Genomic DNA, 16,157 nt, shown 5'->3' on the forward strand with positions numbered 1-16,157 from the left:
ATAATAGAAGAAAAGAAGAAAAACCTGAATGATTTTACACAATCTGTGAATTCACAAGAAGTAAGGGAATGTATCACCAGAATGGAACTGACTCCTGGGACAGCCACTTGCTCTTTCCCTCAAATCTAAAACTACCTTCACTCTCACCTTCACTAAATGATTTTTGCGAAAATAGATTTTATTGACAAAAATGCAATGAAAGACCTGAGTTAAATAGTGTATCTTTAAAAACTGTTGTTTAGGGGTCCTTGAGTGGCTCAGTTGGTTAAACATCAGACTTCGGCTCAGGTCATGATCTTGTGGTTCGTGGGTTCGAGCCCCATGCCAGGCTCTGTGCTGACAGCTCAGAGCCTGGAGCCTGATTGAGATTCTGTATCTCCCTCTCTATTCCTCCTCCTCTTGCACTGTCTCTCTCTCAAAAATAAATAAAAGATTTAAAAAAATTTAAACTGTTGCTTAATCATCAGGATGAATCACCTTTCTTTTCTCCTACCTAGCTGAGACAGTTACACAAAGACAAGAATTTCAATTAGCAAGAAGGGAAGACAGGCAATTTGGGGGCGTGGACCATTTTGAAAGATATGAAAAGTGTGGGTAAGTGTAGGCAGGGAGAAGAGAGAAGGAAAAGAAGATTGGAACTAACTTTTATTGGGAATTTACTCTGTGCCAGGTACTGGGCTAGGTAGGTACTTATACCTTACCACCTTATATATTTTTTACAATTCTGCAATGGAAGTATTTATTTTTTATTTTTTTACAAATAGTTTATTGTCAACTTGGTTTCCATATAACACCCAGTGCTCATCCCAACAAATGCCCTCCTCCATGCACATCTCCCCCCTCCCTCCCCACACCCATCAGTCCTCAGTTTGTTCTCAGTATTCAAGAGTCTTTCATGGTTTGCCTCTCTCCCTCTCCCTATTTCCCCCTGCAATGGAAGTATTATCATTCTTATTTTACAGGGAAAAAAATACAAAAATTTGTACTTAGATTAAATCACTCTCCAAAAAGTCTTACTAGCTAGTAAAACTGCAGATCTCTGATCTGAACCAAAGACAATTTATTCACAAAACTCTAAAAGTGGTAAAAAACAAATAGGGCTGCTCCTGACGGACATCAAGAAGAAACACTCCTTTGACTAATTCAAAGGGACCTGGAACGCACCCAGTTATGTTATGGATCATATAAATTTTTCTAGTGTACTTTGTGAACATGACCACAAGAATTACAGATAAATGTTTTCAAGTCCCAAATATATTAGTCCCCAAATTTCAAAAATATCCCTATTCCTAGTTTGGAAACGGGTTTAATGTACCCCAAACACAAATTATTTAAGGTTCATGAGCTGTATTTAATAATCTGTTTCACACTTTTCATGTCCTTATTTGCTCAGCCTGGATATACAACAATTAATCTCTTATACTGCACTTCCAGAGTTTAATATTATCTGTTTCCATTCCTACCTCATTCATGGTCTAGAAGAAGACATGGCTTAAAAAAAATTGCTATGAAAATGTGATAAATGCTACTAGGCATGCAGAAAGTGTTATAGAAAGGAAATAAATTTAAGGAATGGCACTACTAATATCTGACTATCATTCACAGGCACCCACCTCTAGGTCTAGAACTGGGTACACAGTATGCTCCCTTTTGCATAAGAAAGGATGACAGGTAGCAGGATGTGAACATGTATGAAAAACACATAAAGTAACGTGGTGAGGTGTATGTATATATTCTCTTATACTTTCAAAAGGGAATGCTGGACGGATAAGTCAGAAATGAATTTAAAATCATTACGAATAAGGAGTGGGATCAGAGGAAGGGATGTAGGCGACAGAATGAAAAGGCTTCTCTGAGGAAATCCTTTCTCTGAGAAATTAATTTTTGATTTTTGCAACATATAAACTTTACATATTTACAAAAAAGATCAACAAAGAAAACAACCAACTCCTGTCCTACCCCCTCCCTCTCCGTTTCATGAAAACAAAATTCAACAACACTAACACACCAGAAGGGGATTCCTTCTGCAGTGTTTTCTAGGACCTGAATCCGCAAGACACAGGAGGCACACTACTTAAAAGTGTCCAATATAAACATACCTTCTCCCACAGAATGTGAAGAGATTACTCATCCAGCAGTTATAATTTGTGGAACACAGGACAGCCACTGCTTTATTCAACTCTACATATCCTTGTAGTCTTTTTAATCCTCCCCCAAAGAGCAGAATAAGTAAGATAAGTTGTATATTATCTAGATAAAGCCTCTTTTTTTTTCTTAGTTTATTGTCAAATTGGTTTCCATATACCACCCAGTGCTCATCCCCACAAGTGCCCTCCTCCATGCCCATCACTCCCCTTCCCCTCTCCACCACCCCCATCAGCCCTCAGTTTGTTCTCAGCATTCAAGAGTCTCTCATGGTTTGCCTCCATCCCTCTCCCCCACTATTTTTCCCCCTTCTTCTCTCCCACGATCCTCCGTTAAGTTCCTCCTAATCCTCCTATACGTGCAAACATATGGTACCTGTCCTTCTCTGCCGGACTTATTTTGCTCAGCATAACACCCTTAAGTTCCATCCATGTTGCTACACATGGCCAGATTTCATTCTTTCTCATTGCCATGTAGTATTCCATTGTATAAATAAACTACATCTTCTTGATCCATTCATCAGTTGATGGACACTTAGGTTCTTTCCATATTTTGGCTATTGTTGAGAGTGCTGCTATGAACATTGCTCATAAAATTTTGGAATCAAAGAAGAAAGTGAAGATCCCAAAAGGCCCCTCTAGTGAAGGTTTGAGTCCCTCTGTACCTTGGGAAATACTCATCTACCTAGATTTTAACAACACTTTTTGGGATGACTTTTAAAAAAATCAAGATAAAATTCACATAACATAAAATTCAGCATTTCAGCAATTTAACGTGCCCAGTCAGTGGCTTTTAGTATAGGCACAAGGTTGTGCAACAATCTTCTCTAATTCCAGAACATGCTCATTACTCCCAAAAGAAGCCCCATGTCTATTTTTTTTCTGAGGTTCTTACTAGTACAAATTTAGGCCTCCTAAAGTTTTTTAACTTTTTCCTCCTCTTTGTATCTTTTTGTTCTATATCCTGAGGCTTTTTGGTTATATTTTCTAGTCCATGTATTGAATGTTTTAATTTCAGTGACATTTCAAAGAGTTTTTTCTTTTATGTTTTTTTAAAAAAATAGTTTACTGTTTTATTATTCTGAGCATATTAATAAGATAATTTAAAACATTTTCTTCTTCTTACATCACCTTTCTTTCCTATAGGACTCATTTTTCTGTTTTTCTCATTTGCTGAAAGGTCTTTGGTTGTCCACTCACATTTAGGGCGGGACAGGGAAACAGTCCTTTTACAGAAAGGAAGTGCTGGAAGGGTTCACCATAAAATAATTAAAATGGTTACTAATAAGGGGTGTAAGGCAGGGCAGACTAGAACGAATGTATGACTTTGGGGTGATCAGGAAGGGAACTACACAATACGGATTCAGAACCCTGAATTCTAGCACCAAAAAGACTTATTTTGGAGCACTGGCTTCCACACTAGAAGCCTTCTGTCCCCAGACATTTTGTTCAGTTTCCTTCTAGAACTATGTGGTGTTCTGCATGGGGGAAAATGCAGGCTGCCTGAGTGGAGGTGGTGGTGGGAAGGAAGGTAGGGATAATAGTGGACAAGTGGGAGCAGTTCCCATCAATAGGCATTCAATTACTTGTCCTTATTTTCAGCTCCGATTCTCCCTCCTACTTCTCTCTGTCCCTGAGTCTTCTCTGGAGATCTGCTAGGCTGATCCAGCTCCTGGCTCAGTGTACTTCCTTGTTTCTTCCTCCAAACCACTCCCAGCTATCTTCCAGCTTCCATAAATTTCTTGTTTATTGGTGACCCAATCACTTGCTTCTCTTTGTTGTTTTTATTTCAAGGAACTCTCAGGAGAGACATGAGTCAAATGCTGGTATCTATGCCACAATTGTGAACTTCATACTTTTAAGGAAAAAGGAAGATTTGACTTTCCATAGAAACTTGCAGAGATAAATAGAACATCAGTTGTTTTCTCTCAAGTTTTCATAGTGCTTGTTATCTATGATGAAACAAAGTGACTATCTAGATAAACACGAAGTACTTCTTTGATATCTAACAGAATTCTCATGATTATGAGATCTTATTATATGTAGGTCTTTCTATGTTTTGTTATTGCATGCTTCTGGGGGAGAATTCCACTATTTTCATTAGCATTCCAAGTGCTCTATAACCTAAAAGGTTACGAACGGCAGGACAAAGTGAAATGTACTCTTTCAAATAGTGGTAGAAGGTAAAAACCCCCATTCCATGATGCTGTGTTTGAATGTTCAGTCTTAAATTGAAGGCATTTAAATCACAAGAAATTAAAGTTTGAAAATAATCTTGAAGTTGTTTACAAGGCCCAAGGCAATCAGGTAAATGATCGTATAATATGTTGGTAAGCAGTGGGCTGTGCTTTAGGAACATATCCCAATGTAGTCTATGCAGTGGCTTGACAAATAAAACAAACACCTCACTCAGGACATTAGCTCTCTTACACAGCAAGCAGCTGAGGATGCTGAGGGGTAGGGATACCAAATAATTTCCCAATCTGATGATCTGGACAGCTACTTGAAATATATAGCCTTTAAGGCATACTGTCAAGTTTACATAGAAGGCCCAGTGGCTAAATTTTAGAAGACCTAGACGGTGAGTTAAGATTAGCCTAAAAAGTAACCAAGAAGGGGAGGAACCGATTGATATATTACCCAAGAGTGTCAGTATCTCTACAAAATTAAACAACAAGTTGTTAATTCTGGTTCTTTAAGAGAGGTTTTGCCGAAGCTACCTAAATGTCAATTTTTGGGTTCTAAGCAAATGACATCTGGATATATGGCATTTCACATATTAGCTCAAACAACTGTTTTATACATATTTTTAAAACTCTAAAAACAGTAACATAGAAAGAGTTGTATGGATAACAATGTATGATTTTAAGTCTCAGTTCTTATTTGTTCAAAATAGTAAAATAAAAATGCGTACACTGTTAAATAAAAAAAAAATTGAATGACACTTGTCAGCACATGGTAAAGACGACTTTATTAAGGGGAAGGAAGCTACTGAGATAGGTTACAGCACCACTGCAATAGAACTCTGCAGTGGGGGAGAGATTAGGCTCATTTCTGAATACTGAATGAGCAAGTGGGAATTTATAGCCAACCAGCAAAAGTGGGAGTCAGAGGATGGAAAATTACTACCAGGAAACATCAGGAATATAGGGTATTCTGGCTAAACTGACCTAATAGAATTCTCACTAGAGACAAGCCAGTGCAATGAGACATCACCTTGGGGATAAGCCATCAGATATTAATTAAGAGTGGGGGTTCTGTTAAATTGGCTTAGAAGCGTTTTTGCTAAAATAAGATTTTATAAGGAAGTGCACAGATGGGGTTAGGAGAAGGTTCAGGAGACTGACTAAACTTTGATCAAGCAAAGAATCTTTGTCAGTATTTATATAATTACACTGACACAGTGGCAGCAGTGAAGGTCAGCCACACAGTATACATTATACATATGATAGTACTGCTTAAGATGTGAGCTACAGTAGCTTTGGTTGGAACATCTGAAGTGAAAGAAAAGTTAATACACATTGATAAATTAAACCCATGTAGTTTTGCCTGGTTGAGTGAAATGAAGGTAAACTTCTTTCTGATGACATCTTCAGGAAATAGGGAACAACACTTAAAAGATTAATGATTATCATATAATTTTATATGTGTAAGCTGTTTAACAGACTAGGCTGAATGTACCCTGGGAAAAATGTATCTGAATATCTTGCTCATCTATTGTCATTTGCTTTGTTTAAATAGGTTATCATCAGAAAGATTTCAATTAAACTCCAATTACTTACCTAAGCGATGAAATCCAAAGGTGAATCTTTTGGTTGGAGATTTTGAGGACAGCCACAAAGCAAGCAGGGTCAGTATGATAGCACTTAGGTCAGTTAACATATGAAGTGCATCTGTCATGATTGCTAGGCTATTTGCAATGTATCCACCTTGGAGTAAGGGTGAGAAAGAAGGAATAAATTAGTTAAAATAATAAACATAAGCAATCAAACCAAAAATATGTAACATCCTACAAAACATCAACTTTCAACTAAATACTTATCCCATCATAATTGAATCAAGGTAACCTGAAATTTTATGTAAAACATTAAATATGTATTTATTTTTGTGATGAAAATGTCTGTTTCATGGGGTGCCTGGCTGGCTCAGTTGGTTAAGTCTGAGTTCAGCTCAAGTCATGATTTCACAGTTTGTGAGTTCCAGCCCCCATCCGACTATGTGCTGACAGCTCAGAGCCTGGAGCCTGCTTTGGATTGTGTCTCCTTCTTTTTCTGCCTGTCTCCTGCTTGCGCTGTCTGTCTCTCTCAAAAATAAATAAACATTAAAAACAGTTTTTAAAAAAATTTTTTGTGTTTTATTTTTTTCTAAGAGAGAGAGAGAGACAGCATGAACAGGGGAGGGTCAGAGAGAGAGGGAGACACAGAATCTGAAACAGGCTCCAGGCTGTCAGCACAGAGCCCGATGTGGGGCTCGAACCCACGAACCGTGAGATCATGACATGAGCCTAAGTCAGACGCTTAACCGACTGAGCCACCCAGGTGCCCCTAAAAACAATTTAAAAAAGAAAACATTCATTTCTATGAACAGGTTCTGTGAGGAGTGAATGACCTTAAAAAATTAAGTACCATTAAATTGGAGGCTAACACACAGAAATTTTTGTTTTAGCACTGCAACTTTTACTCAATCTACTGATCCTATTAGACACTGAAATAACTCCAATATCTAAATATTACAAAAAAGCTAAAGGTAGATACTCACTTGTTGTGAAGGTATGAACACAAAATTAAATGGAAGAAAATTTTAAATATATGTTAGTACATTAACTAATTAGTACCTTAGCTGATTCCCTTGGTTATAGATAGCAGTGTCTCAGTGGGGTTAAAGGTGGTATTTAGAGTACAACTTTTGACATTGATTTTCCAGGCATTATATGTATGTGTAACATGTAAAATTCATTTCATACATGTGTATGTGTGTGTGTTTCTGTGTATATATATGTATATATACATATATATGTGTGTGTGTGTTCTATTATGGTGAACCAATTTTCCTAGCACCATTCATTGAATAAGCTTTTTATAATGCAGAGCATTCAAACTTTTATATGTATCAGCATCACCTGGAAGATTTGTTAAGCTGCAGATTGCTTGCCCTACTCCCAGAATTTCTAATTCAATAGATGTGGATGAGACCTGAGAATTTATATTTTTAACATGCTCCCAAGGTGATGTTGATGCTTCTAGTCTTGAGAATCACTGTTACAGTGAACTTCATGGTTAGGGTATTATGACACATAAGTGTGCTAAGCCATTGTCCCCTCACTATCCGGGGTAAGTGTGCACAGCCAAGAGCAGCAGGAGACCAAGCTGGCGATCTTGAAGTCACATCCATTTACTCCAGTGTGCTGTATACAAATACCATTTTTACGTATTCCCTTGACATTAAAAAGCTAAAATCACTAAGAGAAAATACAACTTAGTAGTTAATTAACATGAGGTTTTGGACTCTCTTAAACTCTCTTAGCCAGTTACTTAATACTTTTGAGCCTCAGTTTCATTATCTATAAAGATAATACCTCACAGTTGTACTGTCCATTAACTTTCTGAGATGATGGAAATATTCCATCTATGCTGTCTGGTAGAGTATACACTAGTCACATGTAGCTTTTGAGCATCTGAAATATGGCTAGTGTAACTGAGAAACTGAATTTATTTTATTTAATTTTATTTAACCTAAATTTAAAGAGCCATGTGTTAATAATCATTAGCAGAGTAAGGACCTCAGAAAATCATCTCCTACACAAAAGCAATGAGAATATGGGCAAAAATGGTCCAAGTCAGCTTTTCAAGAACCCTGGAAATTAATCAAAAGCTGATATAGGAAATAGTAATTCAAGGAAATTGAATCTTTACAAGAACAGTGAGCTCTGTGGCATTTTAATTCGCCATGGACCCATCTCCTCTCTAGCTCTATGGTAGCCTTGAAAACCAATAAGCACAGTGACATTTTCAATCTGGCAGCCACTGTAAGGGATAAAATGGGGTTAGAGCTCCTTAAAAGCCCTGTTCCCAAAGAACTATCATTATTGGATCTGTCCCATAGTTCCCTGGAAGGGATATTTTGCCATACTAGCATGGCTGTTTTTACTGGACTGGAATTGGGGATCTGCCCTATGCAAACCCTAAGGAATGTTTGTCAAAAACAATCAGAGGGAATTGTTTAACACTGCAGCTGCCTGAGGCAATAGATAACAAAGTGTTCCCTGTATTCTGAAATTTCACAATGATATTCTTTCGTGTCGGTTTATTTTCACCCAATTTGCTGGGCTTCTGTAGACTTTTTTCATCTGGAAATGTACACCCTTCAGTTCTGGGTAAATTTCTTACACTATTTTGTTGATAATTTCTTTTCTCTGCTTTCTTTATTCCTCAAACTCCGGAGTTTGGATTGATACACAAATTTTCTTCTGGGTTTTTTTTTCTCCTATTATTTATATCTTTTTGCTCTTCTCTATAATAAGATTACCTTAATTCATCATCTTAACCGACTGAGCCACCCAGGTGCCCCTTCCTTAATTCATCTTCTAACTTTTATGAAGTTAAAAATTTTTTTGTTTTTATTGTTGAAAAGCTCTTTACCTTGATTTTCTTTTTTACAACAGCCTATTCTTTTTTTAAATTGATTTTTTTTTAAATGTTTTATTTATTTTTAGGAGAGAGAGAGAGACAGACAGCATGAGCAGGGGAGGGTCAGAGAGGGAATCACAGAATGAAACAGGCTCCAGGCTCTGAGCTGGCAGTCAGCACAGAGCCCGATGCGGGGCTCGAACCCACGAACTGCGAGATCATGACCTAAGCGAAAGTCGGTCGCTTAACCGACTAAGCCACCCAGGCGCCCCAAACTGATTTTTTTTTAAAGTGCAAGTGGGGGAGGGGCCGAGAGCAAGGGGAACAGAGGCTCCCAAGTGGGCTCTGTGCTGACAGCAGACAGCCCAATGTGGGGCTTGAACCCATGAGTCGTGAGATCATGACCTGAGCAGAAGTCAGATGCTCAACTGACAGAGCCACTCAGGCACCCCAGCCTACTCTTGTTGATACATAATCTCCTATTTCTGTGGATATGAATTATACTATTATATCTGTCTCTTAGACAGGTTTTAACTAGCTTCCTTAGTCTTCCTCTTTATCCACACTTCTAGGGGGAACAACCTGGTTCACCCACTTCTGGGCCTACTGAGGATTCTGAAGTGTAGTACTTCTCAGTATGATCCCTAGATCAGCAATATCAGCATCTCCTGGGAACTTGTTAGAAAAGCAAATTCTCAGTCCCTATCCAAGACCTACATAATTAGAAACTCTCCCCCAGCAATTTGTGTTTTATTTAATAAATTCTCTAGGTATGGGGCACCTAGGTGGCTCAGTTGGGTAAGCATCCAACTCTTGATTTCAGCTCATGTCATGATCTTATGGGCTCTGTGTCAGGTTCCACACTGTCAGCACAGAACCTGTTTGGGATTCTCTTTCTCCTTCTCTCTTTGCCTCTCCCCCGCTCATGCTCTCTCTCCCTCTAAATACATAAGGAAATAAACTTACAAATAAATTCTCTAGGTGTTTCTGATGAATTAGGTTGCTAATTTTGGCTGTATTAATATATTATATATTAATATTATATATATATATATATATAATTCCCTTTATTGTAGTTTAAGAGAGGCTTCAGGAGAAAGTACATTTAGATACATGAGTTCATTTGCTATCTTTACCTGGAAGTCTGTTTGCATTCACTCATTCTTCAAGCTTTTTCACTCCCAGTAAAAATAACTGTTACTAAATCGAAAGGATGTTTTAGTTCTCATATTATTAGACGTTTCAGCAGCTTCAACTTACTTATTTCCACTTGGAAATATTCTATTTTCTGAGACTCTGGAATATCTGTTTGTCTTCTGCCTGAGTCCCAAAGTTGTAGTTCCTCAAAACTTGGGTTCTCTAGGTGTTTTTTCCATTCTGATGGCATTACACACTGTATCTCCTAACTTCATCTCTCTTCTGGACTACTGACTCATATGTAACAGCTCACTTGGCATCTTTACTTGACTTTTTTACATAAATCCAATAACTAGCATGTCTAAGACAATCCTTGAGCCCATGCCTGTAATCCTGCTCTGTATTTTCTCCCTGCTTCATAAATGAAGCAGGACACTAGTCCAAGCCATAACCATCTCTTGCCTGGACCCCTGCAATAGTTTCCTTGCTTCCATCCTTGCACCCTCCAATCCATCTCCAAGTAAGAGCCACAATAATCTTTTAAAAAGGTAAATCCCATCACGCCATTCTCCCTTAAAAAGCCTTCCCTGGCTTTTCATTGTACTTAGAATTAAAAACTACGCTTACAATATGGTCTATCAGAACCAGCCTGATCTGGTCTTCCTGTCTCTTTTCCTTCTTGCTTACTATATTTGAGCCAAATTTGCCTTCTTTTTTGGTCCTTTTAAAGAATTGAAGGTTTCTGTACATGCTGATCTCTTCACTTGGAAAACTCCTCCTCTACTCCCTTTGCTTGGATAACTCCTACCTTTTTTTTTTTTTGGTTTAACTATACCTGGCTCATACGTAAACTATGTTCCACTGGTTACTATGTCTTATACTGCCTTATTCTTTTTCTTCATAACACTTAAGTCCGTATGAATTTTAAATGTGTTTGTGTGTTGTTTAACATCTGTGCCTTCCATTAGACTAAGTCCTTCAGATAGTAGGGCTTATGATAGTTTTGTCTGAACTGTATATCTAGAAAACAATACAGTGCCTGACATAGAGTAAGTACTCAAAAAATAGTTGCTGAATGAAAGAAGAATAGACCTGTCTAAAGTCTCAGAGCAAGTTAGTGGCAACACCAAGATTCAAAACCAAGTCTTCCCTTTCAGATCTTTAAATTACCTCATTTTTTAAATTATTCCATACTTCCTATATAAGGTGCTTTTTTAAAATAATGTTTATTTTTGAGAGAGAAAGACAGAGAGCAAGAGGGAGAGGGGCAGAGAAAGAGAGAACCACAGAATCTGAAGCAGGCTCCAGGTTCCGAGCTGTCAGCAGAGCCCGATGCAGGGCTTGAACTTACCAGATTGCGAGATCATGATGTGGGCCAAAGTCGGATGCTTAACCAACTGAGCTACCCAGGTGCCCCGAAGATGTTTTATTTCTAAGTGCTTTTGAGACACTTTAATAAATGCTCTACTATCTATAACTTAATTCTATGTAATATTCTGAATATCTGTTAATGCTTGTCCTAAGTACTGGCATTTCTGTATTAACAAAAGTTTTTTATATTTGAAAATAAATATGTGAAAGAAAATACTTACTCTGGCTTTTACAAAACCACATTTACCAAATAAGAGGTTTCAAAATCGTATGTCAGGACAATTTTATCTTAATTTTTACTTACGTAAAATAAACTAAATTAATATTAAGGGGGAAATTGTGATTAATAGGATTTTAACTTCAAATATTAAATATTAACTTCAAGAATCACAAAGTCAGACTGACTCAGTTTTCTAGCTGTGTGAATTTGGGCAAGTCACTGAATCTTAGTCTGCTGAGGCCATACCTTATCTGGCTACAGCTTCACTCCTTTAAATTTCCTTACAGCTGAAGGATTTATAATTCTCTAACACAATAAAAATTAATTAAACAAAAATTTATTGTCAACTCTGTGCCAGTCATTGCCTTAGGTGCTGGGAATGCTGCTTATATTTCAGCAGAAGACAGATATTAAACAAGTGAGCATACAAACAAGATAATCTCATGATTTGGGCTTTTAAAGTTGGGGACAGGAGAGAAGAGATATTTACTTTAGTCAGAAAAGGTCTCTCAGAGGTATCTTCTGGGAAAAGATATGAATGTCAAGAAACCAGTCAAGAGAAGATTTGGGAAAAGCAACTCCAGGTTAAGCAGTGCTTTTCAAACTGTGGGCCCTGATCTATTTTGTGGAACATGAAATCAATTAAGTGGGCCAGGGGCATAATTGAAAAAAAATTAGAATGCATAATAAGAAATAACGTTTTGTTTCAATGATGTACACATAATACATATTGAATAATGAATATATATATATATCATTGAAATATATATATTATACGTGTGTGTGTGTGTGTTTGTACATACATACATATGTATGCATACATGCCTACCCAGGCACAGTGTTAAGTGTATTTCTTTTTTCTTTTTTTTTTTTTAAACGTTTTTTATTTGTTTCTAGGAGAGAGAGAGAGAGACAGCGTGAGCAGGGGAGGGTCAGAAAGAGAGGGAGACACAGAATCCGAAACAGGCTCCAGGCTCCAAGCTGGCAGTCAGCACAGAGCCCGACGCGGGGCTCGAACCCACGAACCGCAAGATCATGACCTAAGCGAAAGTCGGACGCTTAACCGACTAAGCCACCCAGGCGCCCCTAAGTGTATTTCTTACTATACTGAGATCAAAAAAGTTTGAGAGCCACTGAGGTAGAGGGACCAGCTAGTCTGAAGGCCTTGGGGACAGTTAAGAGCTTTGTGAGTCATAGGGGCAAAAAAGCCAGCATGACTGAAGTGAGGACTGGGGAGGAGGTATAAAATGAGGTAGGAAATGTATATAATTTTCCTACATATAACTTCTAACCAGCATCTTAATCTGGACTGCCACCTCTATTCTCATCATGGTTCCTCGTTAAGAAACATGGCCTAATAACATCCTTGCTTTTATGTCACTTTGTAAACTGTCACTAAGAGAAGTTAGCAAATTACACTAATGTGACTGCAAAAGTACTCTCTAAGCTGTATTTTACAGTGAGAATGTATTATTTGAGTAGTTACAAAGTGAAAAAACCAAGTTCATAAACCCTGAGGGAGCCATCTGTTTCGTTTCAGATCCTCACTATAATGAGAAACTTTAAAGGTTAGTAGTATTTAATTCTGCAAATCTCTTGGCTACAAATACAAAAGGAAATAGTATGAAGAGACCACTTAAGTCAAATGCAGAGAAAAAAAAAAAAGAGATCGGGACTGTAGATGTGGTTCTTCCACTAACCAGCTAAGTGTCCTCACAACTTACTTAACCTCTTTTGGGCCCTCAGATTCCTTAAGTGTGAAAAGGAAAGTAAAGCAGGTGTTCAGTAAGGTCACTTCATACTGTAAAATTTTATGATTCTAAGTTATTCTAGGTCATTTACTATTTTTAAAGGTTGCAAAAATTAACCTGATGTTTATCAGAATTGTTTTTAAAGAGGAAGTTAAATGGTATACGATGAAGCTAATGTCCTTAGCTTTACAGTGGGATGTCACGGTGTTTGGAGAACTAGAAGACAAAGTCAGTTATCGCTGAAAGTTTATGTTGTACTTAGGCTCATCTGCACTTTGGAACCGTGTGGCCTTTTCCTATCACCAGGTCAGCATATGGACAGATAACAAACTTCCTGAAAAGAAAGTGTAAACCTCAAATTATGTGTATCTAAAGCCTGACAACAACCCTCCGGACAAGGTAAATGGAAAGTGAGTTGGCCACACAACTCACCTACAAGTTCTCCAATCATGAAAAGCAAGTAAAGAACGGCCGCAATGGTCAATCTGGTTTTCACCTTTCTCTGCTTCAGTAACTCTCGCTGTCTGCTGCAGTTGTCACAGGGGTCCACCTTCAGACTCAGCTGACTGTTGGTCAAAGGCAAGTCCTGGTCCAGTAAGGAATCGTCGTCGGCCTGGAGGGCCGGGTGCGCCCCGTTAACAGGCCTTTCTGGGATTTCAGAACCATCATCGGCCACCACAACGCGAAGTTTGTTAAACCGAGAGAGCCCCTCGTCCTCCGCCTCCTCCGAGAAGTCAAAGGCGCTGGTGTCATTTAAAAACAGCGGCGCGTCATCTTTCCGTAGCAGAGATTTGAGGCGCTTCCACGCGCCGGATCCGGCCATGGCAGAGGCTGAGCGGCCGCGGCGCGGAACGGCTCGGTGCGGGCGGCCGGCCGGCGGCTCCTACTTCACCGGAGCGCCAGTTCCCGGGGGCACTGCCGCGCGTCCCTCCCCATCCTGTGGAAAACGAAACACGCTATAAATTAAAGGTGTCCCCATACTGCCCACAAGTTCCGAAGCCCGGGGCGGAGGGGGTCGCAGGCCGGCCCGGAGGCTCCGGGGCTCCGCGAGGGGGCGGCGCATCTACCTGGGGCGCTGCCGCGGCGCCGCCGCTCATCTCCCCGCTCCCGGCCGGCCGGCTCGGCGGGGCTGACTCGCGCAGCAAGACCCGGCGCCGGGCGGGGAGCGGGGCCGTCCCGGCGCCTGCCGCGCCCGCAGCTCCAGGCCGGCTTCCCGGGTCTGACAGGTTCAGGGCTGGCCGCCGGGGGCCGCCGCCTCTCCCCGCCCTGCGCGAGGCCGCGCGCGTGCGCCGGAGCGGCCGCAGGCAAGGAGCGCGAAGGAGGGGTCCGCACGAGCCCACGCAGGCCCGCCGCGCAGGGCTGCGGCGCCCGCAAAGGGGCGGGGCAGGGGCGCGCGCCGCATCCCCCCCCGCACCTCCCCTCGCCCCAGTCCCGCGTGGGGAGCCCCGCGCCCCCCGCTCTACTAGAGGGCACTCACAGGGAAGCCCCAGCCTCCGGTGCCGCACTGTCGCCTCCCCAGGCGAAGAGGCGCTAGCGGATGGAGCCGCGGCCTGTGGTCCAAGTGGGTAGATTCGAATGGTCCCGCCCGCCAGGCCTGGGCGTTGCCGCGGGAGGTCGCTCCACCCTAGGAAGGCCTCAGGAGTCTCGGGCCAGGATCTCGGCCGCGGGTCCAGGGCAGAACACCAAATTAGTGCTTTCTTGCTAAGTGAGAAACTAAACAGCTTTCTTTCCTCGAGTTGCTGCTTCTCTCCCAAGTTGACAAAATTTGCTGCACGGTCGGGTCAACCTTGAGAGGGCAAGCAAGGCTTCTGGTGGTCCGCAGCTCTATGTCCCGCTTTGTATTCACTATTGCTTTTCAGCAAGTATGTGTTACCCTGTGTGTTCGGTGAGTGTTCCTTTTGCTTCCATTTACAACATAGACTAAACCCAAGCAGAAAATCTAGTAAACGGTGTCCGTTTTGGCCTTTGGTTCTGTTAACAACCACAAATTTAAAAGAAGTTCTGAGAAGCAGTTTCTGATTTAGACTTAAGTTTCGGGGCGCCGGAGTGGCTCAGTGAGTGAAGCGTCTGATTTTTAGCTCGGGTCAATGCTGCGCATGATCTCGTGGGTTCGTGGGTTCCAGCCTTGCATAGGGCTGTGTGCTGACTGCTGAGCCTGGAGCCTGCTTCAGATTCTCTCTCTCTCTCTCTCTCTCTCTCTCTCTTTCTCTCTCCCCCTCTCTCTCACTCTCTCCCTCTCTCGCTCACACTTTGTCTCTCTCTCAAAAATAAGTAAATATTTTTAAAAACTTAAAAAATACTTCGGGGCACCTGGGTGGCTCAGTCGGTTAAGCGTCCGACTTCAGCTCAGGTCATGATATTGCAGTTTGTGGGTTCGAGCGCCGCGTCGGACTCTGCTGATACTAGCTCAGAGCCAGGAGTCTGTCTTCGGATTCTGTGTCTCCCTCTCTCTCTGTTCCTCCTCTGCTCATGCCTTCTCTCTCTCTCTCTCTCAAAAGTAAATAAAACATTAAAAAAAAACCTTAAAAAATATTTAAGTTTTAATAGTAAAATGGAAGGGTGCCTGAGTGGCCCGGTGGGTTAAGCCTGGCTTCAGCTCAGATCATGATCTTGAAATTTGTGAATTTCAGACCATGTTGGGCTCTGTGCTGACAGCTGAGACTGGAGCTGCTTCAGATTCTGTGTTTCTGCCCCTCTCCTGCTTGCTCTCTCACGCTCACTCTCTCTCTCTCTCTCAAATAAATAAACATTAAAAAATAATAGTAGAATGGAATGGCAATAAGCGTCCTCATTCCCTTTCTCCCTTGAAAGTCTAAGAGATTCTTAATCCAGAGGGCTTGGATGTGTTTTAGGGTCTTCTGGAGGCCTTAAATTCATGTGCAAAACATTGTGGCTTATATGTGTTTTC

At 40.7% G+C, this 16,157-nt stretch overlaps 1 protein-coding gene across 2 annotated transcripts in view; it reads right to left on the bottom strand.

Annotated features, from left to right (window-relative positions):
* SLC30A4 (solute carrier family 30 member 4) overlaps window positions 1–14,795 on the bottom strand; it is a 28,683-nt gene extending 13,888 nt beyond the window's left edge. Inside the window, exons 1-3 of one of the 2 annotated variants that reach the window (XM_039250071.1) lie at window positions 14,727–14,795; window positions 13,682–14,186; window positions 5,927–6,073 (exon numbers count right to left, since the gene is read on the bottom strand). In XM_039250071.1, the coding sequence (XP_039106002.1) occupies window positions 5,927–6,073; window positions 13,682–14,072 (538 nt within the window). In that variant the 5' untranslated portion in view covers window positions 14,073–14,186; window positions 14,727–14,795. Of the gene's footprint in view, window positions 1–5,926; window positions 6,074–13,681; window positions 14,187–14,316; window positions 14,459–14,726 lie in introns of those variants that run through there. The other variant, XM_039250070.1, reaches the window with a different exon arrangement.
* Between the last annotated feature and the right edge of the window lie 1,362 nt (window positions 14,796–16,157).

The sequence above is a fragment of the Hyaena hyaena genome, unplaced genomic scaffold, assembly GCF_003009895.1.
Source record: "Hyaena hyaena isolate Hyena2069 unplaced genomic scaffold, ASM300989v1 scaffold_361, whole genome shotgun sequence".
NCBI classification, from domain to species: Eukaryota; Metazoa; Chordata; class Mammalia; order Carnivora; family Hyaenidae; genus Hyaena; species Hyaena hyaena.